This window comes from Contarinia nasturtii, unplaced genomic scaffold, assembly GCF_009176525.2.
Source record: "Contarinia nasturtii isolate CC-2019 unplaced genomic scaffold, AAFC_CNas_1.1 Cnas_scaffold_2678, whole genome shotgun sequence".
NCBI lineage: Eukaryota > Metazoa > Arthropoda > Insecta > Diptera > Cecidomyiidae > Contarinia > Contarinia nasturtii.
In genome coordinates, this window is record NW_022199997.1 from 1764845 (window position 1) to 1786910 (window position 22066).

At 33.7% G+C, this 22066-nt stretch overlaps 1 protein-coding gene across 2 annotated transcripts in view; it reads right to left on the reverse strand.

Moving 5' to 3' along the window:
- The window catches only part of LOC116348720 (furin-like protease 1), a 100422-nt gene that overhangs the window by 9585 nt on the left and 68771 nt on the right, over window positions 1-22066 (reverse strand). Inside the window, exons 3-10 of one of the 2 annotated variants that reach the window (XM_031779796.1) lie at window positions 8409-8651; window positions 6420-6548; window positions 5134-5404; window positions 4615-5031; window positions 4355-4541; window positions 4068-4247; window positions 2537-2655; window positions 1192-2187 (exon numbers count right to left, since the gene is read on the reverse strand). In XM_031779796.1, the coding sequence (XP_031635656.1) occupies window positions 1192-2187; window positions 2537-2655; window positions 4068-4247; window positions 4355-4541; window positions 4615-5031; window positions 5134-5404; window positions 6420-6548; window positions 8409-8651 (2542 nt within the window). The remainder of the gene's footprint in view (window positions 1-1191; window positions 2188-2536; window positions 2656-4067; window positions 4248-4354; window positions 4542-4614; window positions 5032-5133; window positions 5405-6419; window positions 6549-8408; window positions 8652-22066) is intronic. The other variant, XM_031779797.1, reaches the window with a different exon arrangement.

Below are 22066 nucleotides of genomic sequence, written 5' to 3' on the forward strand. Positions count from 1 at the left end.
TTATATTTTTGTGTTTGCACAGATTCAATTCAAATAAAGTCGAAATGAAACTGCATGGAAATTGGATACATTTGAGAGATGAAATTTTTTTCTCGAAAAGTGAACAAAAAGATTTCCTAAAAAAAAAAACAGTGAGTTGAACTCGATTCGAAAAGTTTACTTGAATATGCTTTAAATAAACATTGTTATAGGAAATTCAAATTACAAATAATAATATTGACGAAGGTGAGTGCCAGTGAGAAATTTCTTATTTATGATTTGATATCGGATGGAAAATTTTATTCCCAAATAGAACCATTTTTTTAAAATAATGCATGCTGCTCGAGTTTGATCTTCACGTAAAAAACGATAATACACGTCAGCTGTTTAAATATTTCTGGTGCAATTTGTAAAACAGACAATCTTTCATTAAATTCACTGTTAAAATAAAATCATTATATTCCAATTATCGTTAGAGTGAACATGCGAAAAGCATTAAAACGAGAGTTTCTGATTAATACAACATCCATCCAATGATGCAGCTTCTAAATGTTTAATTGCGCACTTTGTATGTGCTTGGGATACATGGGAATTAAACTGTGGATGCATAATGAGATTTGGTAGTCCCAATTTGAAGCTTTCAATTTACATAAATAAACGATTGCATACGTTTATTTAGATTGTTAATGGTCGTAATGTGTGTGTGTGTGTATGCGTGTGTGTTTGTATCTTTGTCTATTTATATGAAATGGAGAAGGGCGGTATGCAAAGGACTAAATGTAATTCAAGTGTATGATAAAATCCGTGTTTTGTAGTCTTGATAAATGAACCGTAATAAACGGTAAACTAATTGCATTTTCGCATTGGTTTTGCGGTTCGCATGTAAATTTACGTTAATTACAAAGTAAATCACTAATTAACAATTATATCTAAAATGCAATGTGGTTGTTATTTCTTGAAGTAGACGCCTGTCAAGAATTATAATGATCGGACAAATGGTCATTTGGAATATTGTAATCATATATGAAGCAAGCTGAACAGACATAAGAATGCATAAAATATCTACGTAAAAACTAAAGTACATAAAATCAAATATGAACTGAGGAGTGAGGAATTGCAACATTGTTCGATTGAACGGATTAAAAATGAATAAAAAACGATAAAAATGGGGTGCACAACACATATGTTTGTTTTAAATTTGACAAGGCTAACCCTTTCCATTGGTTGATGAAATTATGGCTGAGCTTTGTGTCCTTGTTGTTGATGGTTTTTGTGACAATGATAAAATTTCGTGACTTCGACCATTTGATATTTGGGCAAACGTTGACGACGGTGGGGCTTGTTGATTATTTGAAATAAATGTAAAATGATTGTGTTTTGAACCATCACGTGACGGTTTAACGGCCACACTTCCGCCTCCACTCGAGCTGCTTACCGATGACGATGCCTTTGGCAGTCCAACATATGGATGAAATTCGGGATAAAATTCTTGGATTTTTTCGTAGCGTTGAAATAATTTCGGTATGTTTGGATTCGATGTATATTGAAAACTACCTACTAATTCGAAATGAGCATCGAGTGGCGATGCTGTCGTTATTCTAGCAACATTCGATTTGGCGACGGAAGCACTTGTCGTACTCTTTACCGTCGATATCGATTCATTGCCATCGTCGAGTCTTGTACTGATGACGGTTATTATTTCTTTTATTTGCTTGGGTGCTTTGACAGGCGATTTAATATACACCGTTTTCTCGCCGTCTTTATTGTCTACATTATTGTTTGACAACTTTATTGGTCGTATGGTGGTTGTGGCGATGATTTTATTTGTGAACGCGATGCCATTCATTGGTTCGAATTTGTTGCGATTTTTGTTCGATAACGTTGTTAGCGTTGGCCGTGGTGATGTGAGACGTGGCTTCCAGTTTTTTCCATTTTGATTTTTTCCATTTGTTTTGCCATTTTTGCGCCCCGTTGATTGCGATCCATTCGACTGTGATGATTTTTGTTGATGTTGTTGTTGCTGTTGTTGTTTACGATTTCCTTTGCCACCGTTGTTTCCCTTTGTCACATTTGCCGCTTGATTGTTTGTGTTCGGTGTATTGTAAAGTGTATTCAATGGTAATAGAGGAACTGAAACTGGATCGTTTTTATCAATTGGTTGTTTCGATCCATAGAATATCAACGACCATCCTTTCAAAGCGGTGTGACCTATTTCATTTGGACAACGTTAAATGCGCCCCACAGCCAGAACGAACAAGAGATTTTATTGGTTTTTCATGGTTTTTTCGTTTGGTCAATGTGTTGGAAAATCGAAGTGATTAATGCGTTCCATCACCGATTCATCACAAATGAGAGCAATAAAATTGTAACAGACAAATATATTGTAATGAAATGTGAGTTTATAATGCGTTTGTTTGTTTTCTCCAAACATAAATAAATTACATTAACACTTTGGCTACGTGAAATTGATTAGTAATTTGGTTAGTTGACTGTTTTTTTTTTTCAATATCGGTTTGGTGTTTTTAATTCTAATTTGAATACAGGTGGTCAAACATACCCATAAAACGTCCTTCGTTTCGAATTTCGAGCAACCATTGTCCATGCGGTGATTCGCCCCATGTATGCACCGACATAAATGGCCATTGATTAAATCCTGAACGTGAACTATCGTGTGATCTAAACGAGAGAAAATTCAAAACGATTAGTTTATATAAATACAAAGTAGTAAATTCGTAATCAAAGTAAACCCAAATCGGTTTATTGTAAATAACAATGCATGCATGGGTTTATGTGTGTGTGTGTGTGTATATGCAGATTGAATGACAACCGCAATTGAGCCATATGCGAATCACATTGTTGGATTTAATCAACATAATCGAATAGATATTTGAATAATTCATAAATAACCACTTCAATTTCCGACGAGCAAAACATCAGCAAATGAATGCTGATGATGCTATTCATTATAAGTGTCTGCCGTTAATGACCACTACATGCATAAGCACACACACACTCGCACTTACTCAATCCATTTATGTGCGTGAGTGAACGCTTTAGCTCCGCACACAAATTTACTTTTCAGCATGGATCTTTAGAAAGCACTATCCATCTACTTGGGATGACTATGACTAGTGACCATGTTTATGGCTGATTTATTACTCCGAAATCAAAATGCACATAAAAAATGACTGAAGTAATTTTGTGTGCTTTGCAAAATGTATAAACATGTATCATTCGAACCAAGTTTTGATTATTAATTGATGAAAGAATGAGTGATGCTTTCCACTCTATGTCTCAAAAATATTAATATTAATGGAACATTATTCGAAAATGGATTCTTTTTTATATTCGAAAAAAGTTTTTGGTCGGAAATGAAGCACATTCAATAGAAAGACTTTGTTTCGATAAACAGAAATCTGTTGTTATCTTTGGTGAGCACTTAAGGAAATTCAGTTGAAATCACATTCGCCATCCGCTTGATGCCAAACTCTGTCAAAGTGTTGAACAGAATGCAAACATTGTGCAAACGACTGACACCGGAAAGCAATTCATATTTGTTCATTATACATACACATTGGAGCATTGATTTTGTGCGCACAATGTTGAATATGCGACCGAATACAATGGGAAGATTTGCTAAACGCTAAATTAGTGTGCGTATGACGTACGCAATATTTTAAACAAACACACATTGTTTTGTTTGTTTGTTTGTTTGTTTAACGCACAGTTGCCTGAATATGTAAATTGATGTGTGCCAATATTTGATATGAATTTATGATGAAATTGGCCCATCATCCAAACAAAATATGATCAACATCATTACCACCATTGTACAAAGTGATTACATTGTGTTAAGTTAAAACTTTACGACCGAGTTTCATTTTGAATTGTATAAACATCACCTATCAACGGCAGAAGGAAAACATTAGTTGTTAAATGCTTGTCATGTATTGTTTCGTACATGGAAAAACAGTTTCCATATGTTTCAACAAGCAAAATGAACAGCATGATGCATGTCCGCTACAAACAGTTCTTCTTTTCTTTCCTGCTGAAAATGATTTTTTTTTTGGCGAAGAAATATAAATTACCTGGATGTTAACAAGGTTACTTTGGTTCCAGCTGGTGATGTTAAAAAAATCTGAATATCACCTCGTCTTGGTGATGTCAATGAAATTTTGGCTTGAACATGCTCCAAATAATTAACACTTTCACATTGATGTGGTTGCACCTTCAAGCTTATAACCACGTAACTTTTCGGTGAAATTGCTCTGCAAAAAAGTACAAACCGAATAAGAAAAAGAATGAGAGTTATTTCATGTTGATTTTAAATTAAGTACGTTTATATTTGAAATGTGAATGCAAAATGAAAACATACTTATCCAATGACGGTGCATAGATTTCACAGCGCTGTTGCTCAGGAACGGTTTTCCATGTTCGTGCAACTTTAATCATAGCAGCTGCATCCATCAGTCCATAACCAAATGAGTGGCTTACACGACGACCGACTCCATTTTTCGACCACGATGGATCTTGTAAATTGGCTGGTTTTGCTGTCCGTACCACTGCACGATGATAAAAACATAAACAATCGATACCGAACACAAAATGCACAAAAAAAATGCACGATTATCATACCAATATGCTGTAAATCTCGCCAGGTTAAACTCGGATTTGCCTCCAGTACCAATGCGGCAATACCGGCGGCAAGTGGTGCCGATGCTGACGTGCCTGTATGCGACGCTGTACACGAATGATGCAAATCAGTTGTAACCACTTGACGTTCTTCTTTGCTTCCGCTACTGTATGTTGTGGCTAGTGTTGAGCTGCATTTTTCTGAATACCAAGGCACAAGTCCTCGTTCGGTGGCGCTTGAAATTGACAGCGTCCAAATTGAATTTGTATAACCGTCACAGTTGCAATTATCATGATCTTTTCCACCATTGCCAGATGCCCAAATGAAAATACTTCCTTTTCCTTTGCGCCCCTTTGTGACACCCTCGATAAATGCTCGCGTGGCCAATTCGCCCGGACCATCTACTGTCTTGCCATCATCTGTTTTTTTTTTTGGTATCAAAATTATAAATGTTATTTATTTTGATTAGCATTTCTTAGCTATATGCAGTGAATTAATTGTGAAGAAAAAAATATGTTTACCATCTGGCCCCCATGAAGCACTGTATATATCGATGTGCTGTGGATTCAAACTCAATGACCTTGCTTCAACGGCATCTGTCACATCACCATCTAACATTCGAACACCTCCCACACTTGCACCATGTGCGATTCCAACACAACATAACGAATTATTAAATGTAGCTGCCACTTCGCCAGCACACCGAGTTCCATGACGATTTGAATCGTCCATATCGTAATGTGGCATCGGATCATCGTCGTGACTATTCACATCATACGATGCTTTTGGATCCTGGCATTTAGAAAGAATCGTAAGTTTTTGTTAGTGCTTTCATCATTTTCATTTTGGCCGAAATAAATATGCCATTAAAAACGGGCAAAATCACTTTTTAACTTAACGTAACGATCGAAAGAATAACTTGTTCATTGAGTCAAAAGAATTATATGGCGTAGGTGAAAGTGTCATCACCTATAATCATAAGCATTTGTTCCACTTAATTACCGAAGAAAATGAACTCTCAAAATAGCCAAACTTTGTGTGCAAAAGTCACACCAAATGATACACCGAATAATTGTGCACAATTCGAACATTGAGAAAATGTGAAATAAAAATCCATGCCGTGACATTCGGTTGAACATAAGAAAAATAATCTTTGCGAAAACTTTTCGCTTTCGGCACACAATCGTCTGAGCGGAAGATATGACTAAATGCTTTATTGCTTCTTGAGTATTTTTTTCTCGTCGTTTTTGTTCTTCATACGAACGAGAAAAAAAAAGTTGTACGAAATATGTAGTTTATATACATGGAACCATCCATCCACTGCAATCATACAGTTACAGTAAAACTTTATCTTATCCATTTTATTTATTTTTCGTACTATTTTGCTTTGCCATAGCTTGTGACAAGCTTCTTGCCATCACATTTTGGTAATGATGTCATTGAAGCGACATCAAGTAAGGTTATTGGACATTACGCATGGTAAAAAAAAACAAAAATTCATAACAAATTTTGCACATTGTCAGCCGCAGAGTTAGTAGTTTATGAACGAACTTTTTTTAGCGTGAAACAGAAAAGTCTGTGAGTTTTTTTCTTCTTCTAGTTTTACTGTAAAAAACTGTATTTTTTTGCAGGGTAACAGATTATCTTTATAACATTTGATAAGTTTAAAATGAAAAAGCTTGGAATAATTCTTGTGCATCGAAACTTATTATTTATGCAGATATAACTTCAACATTATAACAAGTATTTCGTAAGTTGTTTTAAGTTTTTTTTTTGTGTGTGTTTGTGGCATTTTTTTTGTACTTACAAAATTTTCCACCAGATCGGGGTGATCAGATTCAAGGCCATCGTCCAAAATAGTGACTACAATTCCTTTACCCGTTATACCTTCCTTCCACGCTGGAATAACATTCATATCAAGTCCATTGCCACGATGCTGAAACACAGGAAATTAAACAAATGTAGAAAAAATCTCTCGAGATAATAATGAAATGTGACACTGTTTGCTCCCAAATGCAATTAATTTCAATTGCATTTCAAAGCTTTAAAATGTTCAAATCTCCGAGGGAATCCGAATTGTGTAAGTTACTTGAAGAAAGTTAAGCATTTGACATTTGAAAAATATCTACAACTTTATTATTTAAAAACTCAAATGAAAAAGTAAAAGTAATCAAACAAATTTTCAACTGTATAATAATATTAACGGTGAACTGCACCACTATCATTTGCTTCAATAACAAAAATATGCTCATATCAGCATTAGACTCATTTATATTTATAATTATCGTTTAGATTCGAATGATAAAAGTCAATGAAAACAAGTCGACACCGCTCTGGTTAAGTGAGCAACTTCGTATGTTTCGTTTCAAATGTTCCGTATGTTGAACTTTGAAAATGGTTCCAAAAGTTACAGCTATCAAACCCGAAAATCCAAATCGTTAAAAACAACAATTCGACCGACTTAATGTTTGGCTTTTCAAAATGCTAATTTTCATAATATGCTAATGTAAACAAAAACCACGGCATAATGGTTTGAGAGGGTTTTTAAATGATTTGCATAGTGCATTGGCTAGAGGTCTATGAAAATATTTACACAAATGCTGATGAACGTGATGATGGTCAACAAACCTAGCATTTCCATATTGAAATTATGATGTCCAGAGTAAATCAGTTCAAATGGCGAACTTGCTCAATAAAACTGAAGTGTGTTCGCCAAGTTCGCATCTCTTACAATATTTCAATGACTGGCCATGTAAAGTGATTTACGATTGTTCTATATTTTGTATCAAAATATGATAAATAAACGGAAGTATGTTTCTAAATGTGCATTTTAATCAACCTCAAAGTAAATATTCATTGTTTGTTCGAGAGAATATCGCAGAAATTGCTTGTTTTGACGCATAAATCGAAATGGGTTATCCCCACAATTACCCAAAGTAAACATTTATAACAAACTTGTGGTAAATTGCTTTTGTTTCGTTGTTCAATCTCTCTCTATGTGTGTACGTGTATGTTTGCGTATCGATATTGCTAGATAAACAATGTTCTTCAATTTGTTTGTTTTTTTCTCCGATGCAGGTGACTGGATATATCAATTTCATTAAGAAAATGTCTATTCTTTGGGTTTTATTGTTTGCACCGTGGAAAGTAGACAAGGCCAGACTAGATTTGGGTAATGTTGCATTTCAACGTTTACACTTTTATGCATCCTCTGGGATACATAAAAATTCCCTTTTTCATCTATAAATAACCGACACATATTGACGTGAAAGATAAATGCAGCGAGTGTTGTGTTTTAGTAATGTGCTGTAATGAATATTTATTAGTCATGGCAAATGTTTTGGAAGCGCTTTTATTCTTGCTCAAATCATAAATTCAAATACTGCAGGGAGCCGGTATCGATTTGAGGGAGCGACAAAACGACAATAGATACGTTGATAACGTAAACCACTCACATAGGTTTTTCCAATTCATGGTTGTAATACCATGGTATGTATTCGATATTTGAAGGGAACAAAATCCCAAAAGAGTATTTTCTAGTCTTTTGGTAAGAGCGCATTCAAATTGATTGCCGAAATTGATACGACACACATTTGCGCGCGTAAATGTAAATTTTACAAGATATGTACTTTACTTAATACCAAATACTACAATTCTGGTGTTTTTTTTTCGCATTTTGATCACTTTTTATCATTTTTAATAAAATTGATTACTTTTTTTCAACCAAAAATGCAAAACTGTCTTAATGCACCATTCACTATCGGTTTCCTTTAATTAAAAAAAAGAGACTACTCACCAAGTACCACATAGCAGGCCATTTTGGATCGCTGGTCATAACACGATTTTTACCCATCAACATTGGATACGGTTTCTGGTCATGAAATGTAAGAAAATCACGCTTTTTCCGGGTTTTTATGTGCTGTTGTTGCGACCATCGCACACGATCATCATTATTTAATCGTGTTTGATGATGATGTGATGGCTCGATGGAACGTTTTCGTATTTCGCTATGATGAAAATGGTAATAATCATCAAATATCTGAAAGAAAAATAATAAAATCATTAAAATTAAAATCAACTTTTTGTTAACAGTTAATCTGCAAGAAAGAACGAACCATGAAATGAATTTCCAATGATTTTCACACTGTAATTATTTCATTGTTCTTGACAATCTGTTTAACATTTACCAAATAATCGATATTATGCCTGATTTAAGTTATTATAAATGAATAGTTTGGTACGAAATTTTCGCTTAACTCTTAATATGCATTTAAGCGAGTTCAATGAAAATTTCCAATCGAATGGAACTGAGATTCAGTTGAAGTTAAAGTCAGTAAAATTCTACATAATTAAAACCATCAGTAATTTAGTATACGAATGCGATTACGTATCGAGATTGAAAATGCAACCAGTGAACCAGGTCATCTTGTTATTACCAAATTCAATAATATGCATGAGAAAATGCAGTTGAATAAATGATTTTCCATTGGAATTAATAACATGAATTGAATTACAGTATCATACTTTGTGGGTACATATCGAACATTTCATGTTCGGTGCTAGCACTTATGACCTAATTTAGCTTTGATTTATCAATTAAGATGGTTCGAAAAAATAGTTCAGATCCAACATCAGTCACAGATGTACTTGTGTTTATCATCCAATTTACCATCGAGAGCATTCATTTTAAATTCATCAAATTGATTGTAAACCTGATGCACCGAATGCCACGATTGAGAGACTATATATGGGTGTGTGTATTTATGTCATTATGATCCTGAATGTTTACATATTTCTTTGAACTCTGAGCCACATTTGTATGTTGAACAATTTGTACATCACTTTATGTAAATCAACTTGACATAGTATCCAGAGAATTTTCAAAATGAAACGATATGAGGCACAAGTTGCAATCGAATTCAAACGTGTCATCTAATGCAAAAAGTCAAAAATCGATGTATGAACAAACGAGAAGAATGTCTTTTCGAAACAAATGTTCGTGTCATTTGATGAATTTGCAACGACAGCCTAATCTACTTTAGTTCCATTCAAAGTGTCATTTGGCATGGTCGTGTTCAACCACTCTTAAAACATACATGGCTTGCGACCACAAACCAGAGAGCAATAAAAATACTTGCGACATGTGCTACCACAACTGAAAAGACACATTTGGATTAGCAAACTTGATCGGGATAGACGAAATTGTAACAAATGGACTGAGAATAAACACCAGAACACACCTGGTCTTTTATTCGATTTTATCGGGCAATTTTTTCATTGTGAAAAGTAGATCGAACTTTTTTATTGCCTTTCAAACGACTTTTTCGGAAAGAGTTTTTCGATTGGAAAGTCATGTTAACAAGCGAAATGCTTGTTTAACTTTATTTTCAGTACTGTTGGAGAGCATGCTTTTCAATTCGGTTCAAAATAATATCAGTTTTTTTTGTCCACATTCTGGATTCAAAAGTTTATGTAATTCAATTAGTCGTTTTCATAATTCTAAACAAAAAAATGATGTGGTAATGATTGCTTGCTAAAGAGTCAAAATCATTAGAAAACCTTTTAGAGAACTTCAAGTAAAATCTTGCGGTTTTGCACTACGGATTTATTTTTTATCAGAATCGATGTGCTTCATTTATCCATATTTTTTGTTTTATTTTGTTTTTTTCTCTCTCTCTCTCTCGAAAAAGATATGAGCATATGAACAAAAGCTTATCAGAGTGCTTTTGTTGTAGTTATTGCCTGCAAAGCTGTTTAATGTAATTCCACTTGATTGACCTTAAAATAAAAACAAAATCCGATTTGGCACTTTTTGCTGTTGGAAAAGTTTTTTTCTGTGAGTTGGCATTTATTTGCTCATTGAATTTTCTCTCTGGAGTGTGTTCTTTGTGTTATACCACGTATTTTTTTCCGCATATATTAATAAAAGTGAATCATAATGGGGTAAAGAGAAAATTAACAGGCAAACGTTATATCCATGGCCAATCGTTAAATTTTAAAGTCAAACAATGTACTGGTAACAATATCAAATTGATTGTAAATGTCAATTTGTTCCACATCACCCTTGATTGACAACCACTCAAGCGATTCACTGATAAATAACACTCCATAATATCACGTACCGGATTTTATGAACAAAAAATCTCGTAAAATTGTTTTTTTAATGACAAATAAAACGTAATGTATGTGACACAGAGGCACATTTTAAATGATGTTCAATTTGACATAGTTCAAGTGATTTGGGGATTTATGCGGAAAATCGATAATTTTTGATTGATGAGATGAGCCCTTTTTTATCGTAAAATTACACAGGATACGCTTTTTTACATACGCCACACCCAAACATGTTTCAGTACATTTGATAGAAAACATTCGGTGCTTTATGCACAGTGCGATATCTTAAAATCAAGAAGTGGGCTAGAAAATTTCCATAAATGCAACGAAATCGCAAAAGTTTTTGAAGATTTTTAAGAAGTGTAATCAAAGTGCAAAGTTTAATCCGAACGGCAAATGAATGTATTATCTAGTAGAATAGCCACGAGCTTATATTGCATTGCGAAAATGAAATATGAATTCAGTCGAATAAATATCGAGCAAAACTTATGATAAATTTGATTTGCTTTAGTATTAATTTATATGCAAAAATTATTCGGCCTGTGTATGCAGTTTGGTTGCATATTCGTCTGTTGAGTGTTATTAAAACCACGTCACGGACTGGGCTTGGTTAAAAAGAGCAAAGGGCCATTAATTTATCGTATGTAAATAACATATCCAATTCACCAATTTTTAATGAGACGTTATAAGTTTGTTTGGATCTTCATTTGAGTACGCTATGCTGATCTATTACGGGCGTCTTTGTTAAGTGTAAATGGGAAATTTATATGCAACTCCATGATATTATGCATCTTCGGCTATCAGAAGTAAAGTTGACTCTTACATCTTTTTGCACGTAAATTTTCTTGGTTTACATTTGCATTCTTTGTATTTGATATGAACGTATACGGTATGTGTGCAATTTGTGTGTGTGTGTGTGTGTGCATCTATGCGATATGCATTCCGAGACGTCCCCATTTACTATATTAGTTGAAGTTGAACTTCGGTGAATTGCATAATTTATTGATGATTTGAACAGACATGCAGATGAGGTCTTGATGTTGGCTTTCCATCTGTGCCAATTTTAAAACACTTGCTCGAAATAGATGCACCAAAGCATCAACATAGTTACATAGTTGCTTGACATGCAAAGCATTATTGCCTTACTCAGCGTCAATTTGGTCGAAACTACCATCTAAACTTAGCAAAACCCTCCAGTGCATCCGCAAAAACTGTTCGAATACATGGCAAACAAATGAGTATTGAGAAGAAGAAAAAAGAGCGAAACTTGTGCACAACAACTTTGTATATATATGAAGCATGAGCACTATGCGTTGTGTATTTCACCATAATATATGTATGCCAGTGCAATCAACTGATCAAATGAGGTTTTAACATTGGACTATTTCGTTGCAAAATTCATATCAACATTTTTGCTTTCGTAGTGAACCTTTCATCTGCCAACTGCTTTCGAGTAAACACAAACTTTTTCAGCGCACATAAGCCATTTCATACCATTTGCCGCCCTTTTTCATCCTTTACATATTGATGATGTGCATGTGTGCGCGTACAGGTGATCGTTAAAACGAAGAAGATAAAAAAGTAATGTAGGCACAGAGGCCTTGTTCACTTTAAATGAGCTTTCATATCAAAGCCAAATGTGTTTAATCGCATCTGATCCGGTCAAAGTATTTTACTTTGTGAAATAATGTTATGGAATTTGTCAGACTATGGTCTACGTTTTGATATGTGATTAGTTTCATTCGGTATTATCCGAAATCATGGCTAAGCTTACGATTCGGAATGAACATAGCCCATTATCGTAACATTTCATCATATACACAAACACATTTTCCTGCATTTTATTCCGTTTGTTCATGACAAATACACAAGCTTCGCTTCCATACGCTTCATGTATGTAAAGCATGTTAAGCAAACACCAAATCCATTTTCTTGATCCGATTCTCGACAGACATTTTCCAGATATGTGCGTAAAACCATTTACATCATGATTTTGATGGATGATTTATGAACTGATGCTGTTTTCATTGTTCCGCATTTTCAGAGTTAGAAAGATAAATAATTCACTTAACAAAATTAATTTCGTTTAATTCACCAGATCATGTTTCATATGATTAAAATTGCCTTCATGTCATTTGATATTACGTCGCGATGCTCAAATATTCCCATTTCATATTCACATGATTTTCATCATCGGTGATGTAGAATTATTTGGAATGAATGTAATTTTATATTCATTATGCATTTATAGATTTTGTTGTCGAAGTTTTCTATTGACAGAGAAATAAATCAAATACATAATTCCACAGAGAAAATTCAAAGTCATCAAAATGTTTTATGAAAAGTAAATCTTTGTTAAATAAGATTGGCAAAAATTCGGACGAACTAAAAGTCAGCAGAAACTTTTTTTTACATCATGTTCATATTCATGTATATTTCAGCGATATTGTACTTTAATACCTTTCTGTCAAAATGTATTGATTAATGATATTTCTTGCGTCAACGAATTTATCCTGTCGCTTTTCCATCCAACACCCATACACGGCTCATTCAAGATTTTGCAAATCTTTTCCACCAACAGATTAAGAATGAATGAACATAAATCAGACACACAATAAATAACATCGATACATCGATTCGCTTTTTGAGCCGGAGTTTGTGCTGTGCTGTGATGAAATCCAAAAATTGGCGCATCACCGTCACTCAGTCAGGTAAGCAACGAATAGATACCACAAGCTTCGCGATTTTACTTCTTCGATTTATCGAACAAGCTTTGAACTTGTGAGATTTCATTTGACGTTTACAAATACGCCAGCAAATACGCAGTAGAAATCGATTTAGTTGAATACGACAAACACTGTGTGGTTAATTGAACTTTCTATGAGACTCGTAAACATCGACAACGACTGATTCGCAAATAAATTGTGGGGTTTTTTGCAGCAATTATTTGCGCATTGACGTTTTATAAAAAAAACGGTTCATTTAATTGATGTTATTAACATTCAGCACAGCATTTAAACATTGAGCAAGAAAGTTTGTACACATTTAGTTGAAACAATAATCGATGAAAATGCTAACATTAACTAATGAGCAACATTCTGATGGCAAATATGCCATTCGCGATAAAGGCTGCCGAATGAAATTGATCAATGTTGTGAATTCATTAGAAACGTAAGACGCCGAATTACTGAATTATTTATATATGTCGTTCAAATGCTCTTTGAAGTATGCATTAGGTGCTGATTATTGTGCAATTTCTTGGAGATGATTTCAAGATTTTGCTTCTGAGTTCGGTGGAACTTCTCGATTTATGATCGTTCAACACATTTCACAGCGAAGTAATTAAAGTTAAGAAAAGATTTCTCTCGGAATCTTGATGTCAACACACAGGCGCCACTCGCTTGAATAATTGATGCAAAACATTCAATGTCGACATTCACAGTGAAAACTTACATATAACAAACTTAAACGACTTACACTTGCAATGTGTTCCAACTTTTACTATTAAACTTGCAAGCCACTGACATCAATGAAAGAAAGAAGTCAGGAGAAGGTGCACATGATCGACGCCACTCAATTAAAAAGTGTGGTCACTGTAATTGATTATAGTATTGAAATGTTTTTATTGCTCACATGGATGATGTGCAGAAAGCAAAAAGACTGTAATTCAATCTATCAATGATGGTGGCCGTTTGAGAAAAGAAAAAGTATCAATCAATCAATGACACAACATGACATCAAACTTGTGATTGTACGACTACTGTATCTGTCTCTGGGTCCGATCACATGAGTATCTGCCTCTCTCCGCATTCCGCGATTCCATATGCAAAATTATTCACTTGTTCCGTAAAAATCACTTTTTGATGTTGCTTTTGTGATGCCAAAACAAATATACCGAATGAACAAAGTGAAAGAACCAGAAGTGATATTGCCATTTTTACTACTGTTCACTTTTGAAATTGCATTATCCATGCTGCTTGTGTGTGCGTGTGCCAATAATTAGAATCACTTTTAACTCTGATCCAGACTCTGGCATCCCATTTTCTTTGAATGTCACCTCTAATGGAATGAGATACATGAAAATCGCACTCGATAATTTTAATTTGAATAACATCCACATTTCGTTTACCAATTCCATTGACATTTCCATTTCAATAAATTTCCATGTTTGTTTTGCCATTGTATGCATTCATTTGGCCACTTATATCAAATGAAGTGTCTTCTGTTGTCGATTTATTTACTTCATAATTCGTAGCAACGTTTTCATTGTACTTTTACAAATCATTGAAGCGTTTACACATGGAGTGGTTTGATGACAGTTTCACGACACATAGACAAAGTAACATTGTTTTATTTTTTCCTTAATTAATAATTTATGGTGATGTTATTTGTGTATACTGCTCGCTGTTAAACTGAATGCGTACGGCAAAAATAAACGGAAGTTCGATATTCACAAAGAGAATGTTGAATTTTAATAGAGATTGTTCACGACATTCTTCTGCGTTATGGATTTAAATACAAAATACCTCTTTGTTTCTTGCTGCATTTCAAAAGTCAATTTTCCGGTTGACTAAGTTGGCAGTTTTTTTTTGTGTCGTTCTTTGAACCGGTTCATTTGTGTATCAACAAATCGAATCAAAGAGAAACAGACAAAGATACAATTCAAGCAATATTGAATTGAAAACGTGCAACAAACAAACAGACAGACAAAGAATAAATAAAATAACGATTCGGTTTGGGTGAGGTGTAAATTGCGCTTTGTCACGATTTGCAACAGTAATATTCGTCTGCATTAATAGTAATGAGCATTATGATTTCGCTGTATGTGAATATTAGCTTTCGTGTTTATGGTAATAATAAAATTCTTATGCTTTCTAATTGGTTCTAAGCGAAGTGTTTTCATTTTGGCTTTGAGGCGGAATTGAATTTGGATTCACATTTAAATTGCTTGCGTGATATTCTAATTGACACCTGAGACTGGTTCCATTATGACGAAATAGCTAAATATTAAACATTTTGAAGCATTGCAATACTGTGTCACATGAATGTCATGAACAAAAACCAAAAACCAAAAGTTCAATGAAACCGGCTGAATGAATTATATTCGGCTGAAATGAAGTTGTCACCTTTTTCCGTGTTTTCATTTCAAAATCAGGTTAAATTACTGTATATGCCACATTCAATTAACGAGAACGTGCTCAACACTTCAAACAAGCAATAAAATGAGCAAATAAAACACGTAAATTGGATCAATGCTGATAAAATTTGAAGACTTCACACTTGATTAAAATCAGAAAATATTTTTATTTCACGTGAAGTACTGATTTTTATTTTTCATATGTCACGGTTGAATTATTTACACTTCATAAACAATATGGTTAACATGGGTAGTTCGGAATTACACGGTAATTCGGAGAAATTTATTAATGACGTTAGTTTTTTTCATGCGATATTATGGATATTCTTCGAATATGAGAGTTTGTATTTTAATATTTATTCGTTGCACATTTCGTTATTATTGTTACACATATACATTCAATATCAATGGTAGTGTTGAAGAAAACTATGGCATAACTTTTGTATACAGCAATTGACGCCGTTTACACAATTTAAAAAAAAAATCCCTTTAAAAAGAAATACTGTAAACTTTACGTACACCAAAAAACAACAGTCAATTTAAAAACACTGTAGTAATTCTCTTTAAGCGTCGCTTTACGCGAATGCATCACAAAAGCACGGCATTTTATTTTAGGTGTAATTTGCTCATTAGAATTGAGTGCGTCCTTTGCTTTTTCATCGTCTCAAACATTAATTAATTCAGTAAATCTGCTGTGATTACATGCGCATTGTTTACTTAAGAGAGAAAATATTAATTATAAAAGTATTTCAAACTGTTAAGAAGATTACACAGTCATTTATGTTCCAAGAAGTGTCTTTTTTAAGTGTAACTTTAAATTCTCTTGCACATCTCGCATGAAACATAAAGCATTGATACGTTCGAAGTTTATTTCTTCGTTTTGTTCAGAAAAGCTTCAATTATTTTATGATGCTGTCATTGTAGAAGAGTATTAAATTAAAATTGAACAATCTACATGATGAAAAATCGTTTCAATGATAAACTTCCTAAAAAGTGAACAAAAAATAAAATTCATTGGCAAAAATCACTTTCGATATTCTCTTGCAAATGGTGCAGAAATGATTGAGACAGTAAACACAGGGCTTCTGTCGCAGACGAATAATTAATTTAAGCGACAAAACAATTAGTTGGAAAATTTAATTTCCAAATGAAAAATGAATACCATTAAAATCGCTTTTAAAAAAAATCTATGTGAACGTCATCAGAATATGGAGAATTCAAAATGTGCGGTTTTGAAGGAATGACGATATTTTTCACCGTTGAGTGTTTGCCGTTTCGTTGGTTGTTCAAATAAAATATGTAAAATAGTTGGAAGCACACATAATCCAACACCATTCTGTAAAATGTGCGATAAAATACTTTGGGCACAATGAATTTTTAATATTGGACCTTAACCGAGAATCGTCCTCATTCGTTTTACATTGTGTATCATTGTTTTAGCAAATGCGTCTGTTCATCGAATCGAAACAATACCGGCCATTTATAATTATAAACGTTTCCATTTCTTAGCACAAAATCGTTGTGAACCATCGACCAATTCCTATTTATAATTAAAATTAATGAATGGTTTTCGTACATTTTGTGGCGCAATTTTTTTTTTCTCAACACATTAGAGGATTTACATTTTAAGTAGTCTTATGTGGCGACATCGAGGCGACCTAAATAATGTTAAAATCAACTTCGTATGTGAAATTCAACATTTAAATCAAGATATGTACTAAATGTGAATGCACCAAAATCTAGTATTTGATAAAATATAAAAGAGATTTTATCCTCTGAAAATACGATGTGAAAAGCCATATGAATTCATATGTAAATTGGTGAATGGGGCCAGCTTAGAAGAATTCAATCGAATTTGCAATGAGAAAATGTGCAAAGTTTCACATGAGCATATAAAAATATGATGGCACATCGAGATTCATGCGTTAAAAGTTTTCATCACTGTTGTTGTTATCATCGGTGGATGTTTTGCATAACAAAACCAAAACTCAATGGCAATATTTAGAATTATGAAGCAATTAAAAAAAATCAAACATTGCAATGTATTATTCAAATTAATTCTTTTTTGCGTGTGAAATGAAATATTGCAATCGGTTCTGACGAAAAGTTTTCAATTGAACTATTTTCATGAAATGCCAACCAATATCACATGCATGTGCAGCATGCGAAATGACTTATGAAAATCAATAGTATCTGCATTTCTAAAAAAAGACGCTGAACTAGTATGGCATGGTCGGAAAATAATAATTAAAACTGAGCGGCGCAGAAAAACAGCAACAAACAAAACTAGAGCAAAATGGAATGAATAACGTTGATTTCTGCTGGAACTGCATAATTGTAATCGGATGCGCGCCATATGAACTACAATTTTTCATTGTTTGTCTCACTTGTTAACATAACACTTCATTTCCACACATGAAAAAAAAATTGAATGGACGTACGAACAAAAAAGGCTCAAACCCATAATATCATAAAGTATTAAGCACAAAAGCTGACTACAAATTTACTTTTATCTCCATTTTATTTCTATTTTTTTTTTGTTTAAAAAAATGCCACATTTGTTTCCCTACAACGTAGTATTTTTTTGGTACTTGTTTAATAAATTCAAGCATGCTATATGTTATTGACAATCCACATAGTGCATGTACTTCAACCGACGACAAAATATTTTTTTCCCAGTCTTAACTTTAGAATATTAAAACGTAGGCAAACTTGATGCACACAAAAAATTGCATGCCATTGCATAACCTTTTTTTCTCACCCTTTCTCTCTTTCTCTCTCTCTAACACGCTCAGACATTCATAAAAATGCCAACTGAAATTATCGGAGGAATAATTTACGATACGAATTATATTACAACAATTTTTTTTTAATTTTTTTTTAAAATAAAGCACAAATGTCAAACAAAAATGTATAAATATTCCGGAAATATTCAATTATTATGTGGTTGGCAAGTACAGCTTCAAATTCAGTGTTCGTGTATCCAAGGTGAAATTATAATTCAATATTTTTGCCGAGGAAAATGTATGAGGTTGCCGCAACACCATTTATTCATAAGAATCCATTTTCGGAACTATGAGTACTCCGGAATAAGCGCACGCTTAACACGTAATACTCCATTAATCTGATAATGTGGATTTACACTGTATGAGTCAGTCCTTTTTTTTCGTTCATGTGTGCTTTTGCTGCTAGATTAAAAGTTCAACGCAACAAAAGAAGAACAAAAATTATGTACAATTTTTTAAAGTGAAAATCTAAAACAATGTTCTGGTAATGGTGTTCACCTGATATTTTATATCACGTGCCCTTTTCATACGAAGAAATGCATATGAAACGAATTGTTGATGGCGTTAACAACGTGCCAAAAGAAAATTATTCAAAATAAAATGAGTTTGCATAATCTTTCCGTTGCGTAACTGTTGTGCGGTGTTGACATTTTGCCTTCGATGATTTTCAAGGAAATTTCGCATTCACTTGGGAATTTCTTTTGCTTTTTTGACTCTTTATAAGACATGATGCTTCCTTGATGAAACGCTATATTAAAACGCTCTGTAATCAATCTAGATGGATAATCACGTAAAAAACTTTGATCATTTTCAATATTTTTCAATCACACTTGTTGGGTGATTTATTTCCTTTATGAAAATATGATAAAGTAAAAATTCAACATAGTTCAATGGGTTGCATATATGCAGAGTTCAGGAAAAGTTTTTAGTCAAAGGTATATTTGATATATCTAGAGCGAGAGACGGAGAGAGAGAGAGAGAGAGAGAGGGAGAGAGAGAAAGAGCTGTGATGCTGACGTTGACACTGTCACTGCTGATGCTGTTGACAAGATATAAATTACAATGACATTTGCCATGGTAAAGATTGTAATCTAGCCCAATAATGTGTCACATGAACACATCAAAGCGATCATTTATAATAATTTTAAACGCTTTTTATGGGACGCTCATTGTAATCCATACAGAATGAAAGGGAAAAAACTACGATTTTCAAATGAATATGACAGGTGCAGCTATTTTCCCCGTAGAGTAGAACCAGCGAATATCAATGTGTTAAACTTTTTTTCCCTCAAATTTAGGTCATGGACGAAATGTGCTGACATGCATTGGAGAAACTAAGAAAATATGTGAGACTCACATTTTGAGTAAAACCATGAAAAAAATGCAATGTGACGACACACATAATCTTTACGTTCAAAAGCGTCTCGACTTTTGAAGATGGTACGCTTCAAATAAAAAAAAAAATCAAGGAAATTTGAGAGAAAAGTGTGACTAAACCAGTCCGTGAAGACGGTTGTGAAATTCTTTTGGCCATACGCCAAATACGTCAATTGATAATACTTTCATTCCAATTATCAACATCACATAGACACACACGCTGCTTTTTGGACTAAAGTTTTTCGCTCGATACTCATGATAGATTCTATGCAATGCTCTTAATGAGAACCAATATAGGCACATATAAAGTTTCTTTCTATCACGCCATTTTTCCCTTTCATGCCTACAGACGAAAAACTTTTAATTGAGTACGTTTTTTCCTCGTTGGTGTCTCTTTTTTGTCTTTCTAGTTCCATTTCAGTTTCATAAATAATTAATTCGTTTTACATTTGTTTGTCTGGATACTTTGTTCTAATTAAATGTTTGAAATGTAAATTTTCGCTGTAAAAAAAAATGCGCTCGACGAAATTCGTTATGGTGTGTTGAATGCATATGAATACAATGCCACATTGCATCGTCATGCCAAATGCAATTTAGCCCCAAAATAGATGTGGCAAAAAGCAACTATAGAATGATAACAGAATTTTCGCTTTTTTCGACAGTGTGAAAGGTATTGTATCTGCGATTTTTCCCTCAATTCATTTCAAATTTGTGAACAATATGATTTACTAAAAAACAGTCTCTTTTTGATTTTCTTTTTTTCCATCGACTCAATTCCACAAACATAAAAATATATGCTGCACATTCTATGCAGAGAGTAAGAATCCAACAAAGCATTCATTTTACAACGAATAGAAAAAAACATGGAAAACAAAAAAAAAATTCGAGCATGGGCACAGAGTAACAAGAGAAAAAATGTAGAATGGAATTGTAAACAAACACTCGTGTACACACTCGATCCGAAGTAAAATGAATTAAAAATAGAAATATGAGATCCATCCTTGGCAAAGATCCGTTCTGTACAATGCCCGACTATCTATGTATAATGTATAGTCTGAATATACATTTATGACGCGCATGCAATCGAAAACATCTGTGTTTCATCTTCGCTCAAAAGTCTATTGAAGTGATGGTATGCGCGCAAAGGATTGAATTCAGCGAAGAAAATTTGTTCAACATAGTGGTAGTAGAAAATGAGTTCCGTTTTTTGTTGAAACCCAAGTCATAACTTTTGCATGTATGTGAGAAATACAACGCATTCCATAGAGATTACTTCGTATAATTGTTAGCTCAAGTCAAGTTAGTTCTTCATTCATGGAATTTTATAATGAAAATCGTTGATGATCAACGGAAGAGAAAAAAAATACAATAAAAATGAGATGAATGACGCATTTTCATTGGCAAATTGCTGCTACAGTGTATAGTGCAGAGCTAACAAATATTGACGATTAAAAGCATTTAAAAAAAAGTGGTATTTAATCCGTTCAAAATGCAGATTGCGTCGAATGACTGGTAATTTGTTGAGCTGGATGCACTACGGCAAACAAGTGTAACGAGGGAATCAACGTACTCTGTATGTATGGTCAAATAATCGAGCGAACAGCAGCAGCATGAACCAGAGAAAAAACAGCCATTTAGCGGATTTCAGCTCTTACCACACATAAAATTGTCTGTAAAACTTACAACAATTCCAACACGCCAAATATTAACGGATACACTCGACGAGTGCCATAAGTGTACGCAAATAATACCGTGTAGACGCAATACAAAACATTCATGCTGACTGGCTTGCTCAATGGTTGAATGCTATTGAGATTAATTTCACCGTTATTTTCTCATTTATAGAATATTCCGATTCTATATCATGTTCATTCGAGACACACACACACACACACACGAGAATAATTTATCGATTTAATTTGGATTTGGCCAATTCGACGTGTTTTTTTTCTCTTTTCGTTTGCATTGTTTGTGCTATTTCATTGATTTCGATTTTATCTTCAATATTTTCTCACTCCATCTCGCTCTGACTCTCATTCC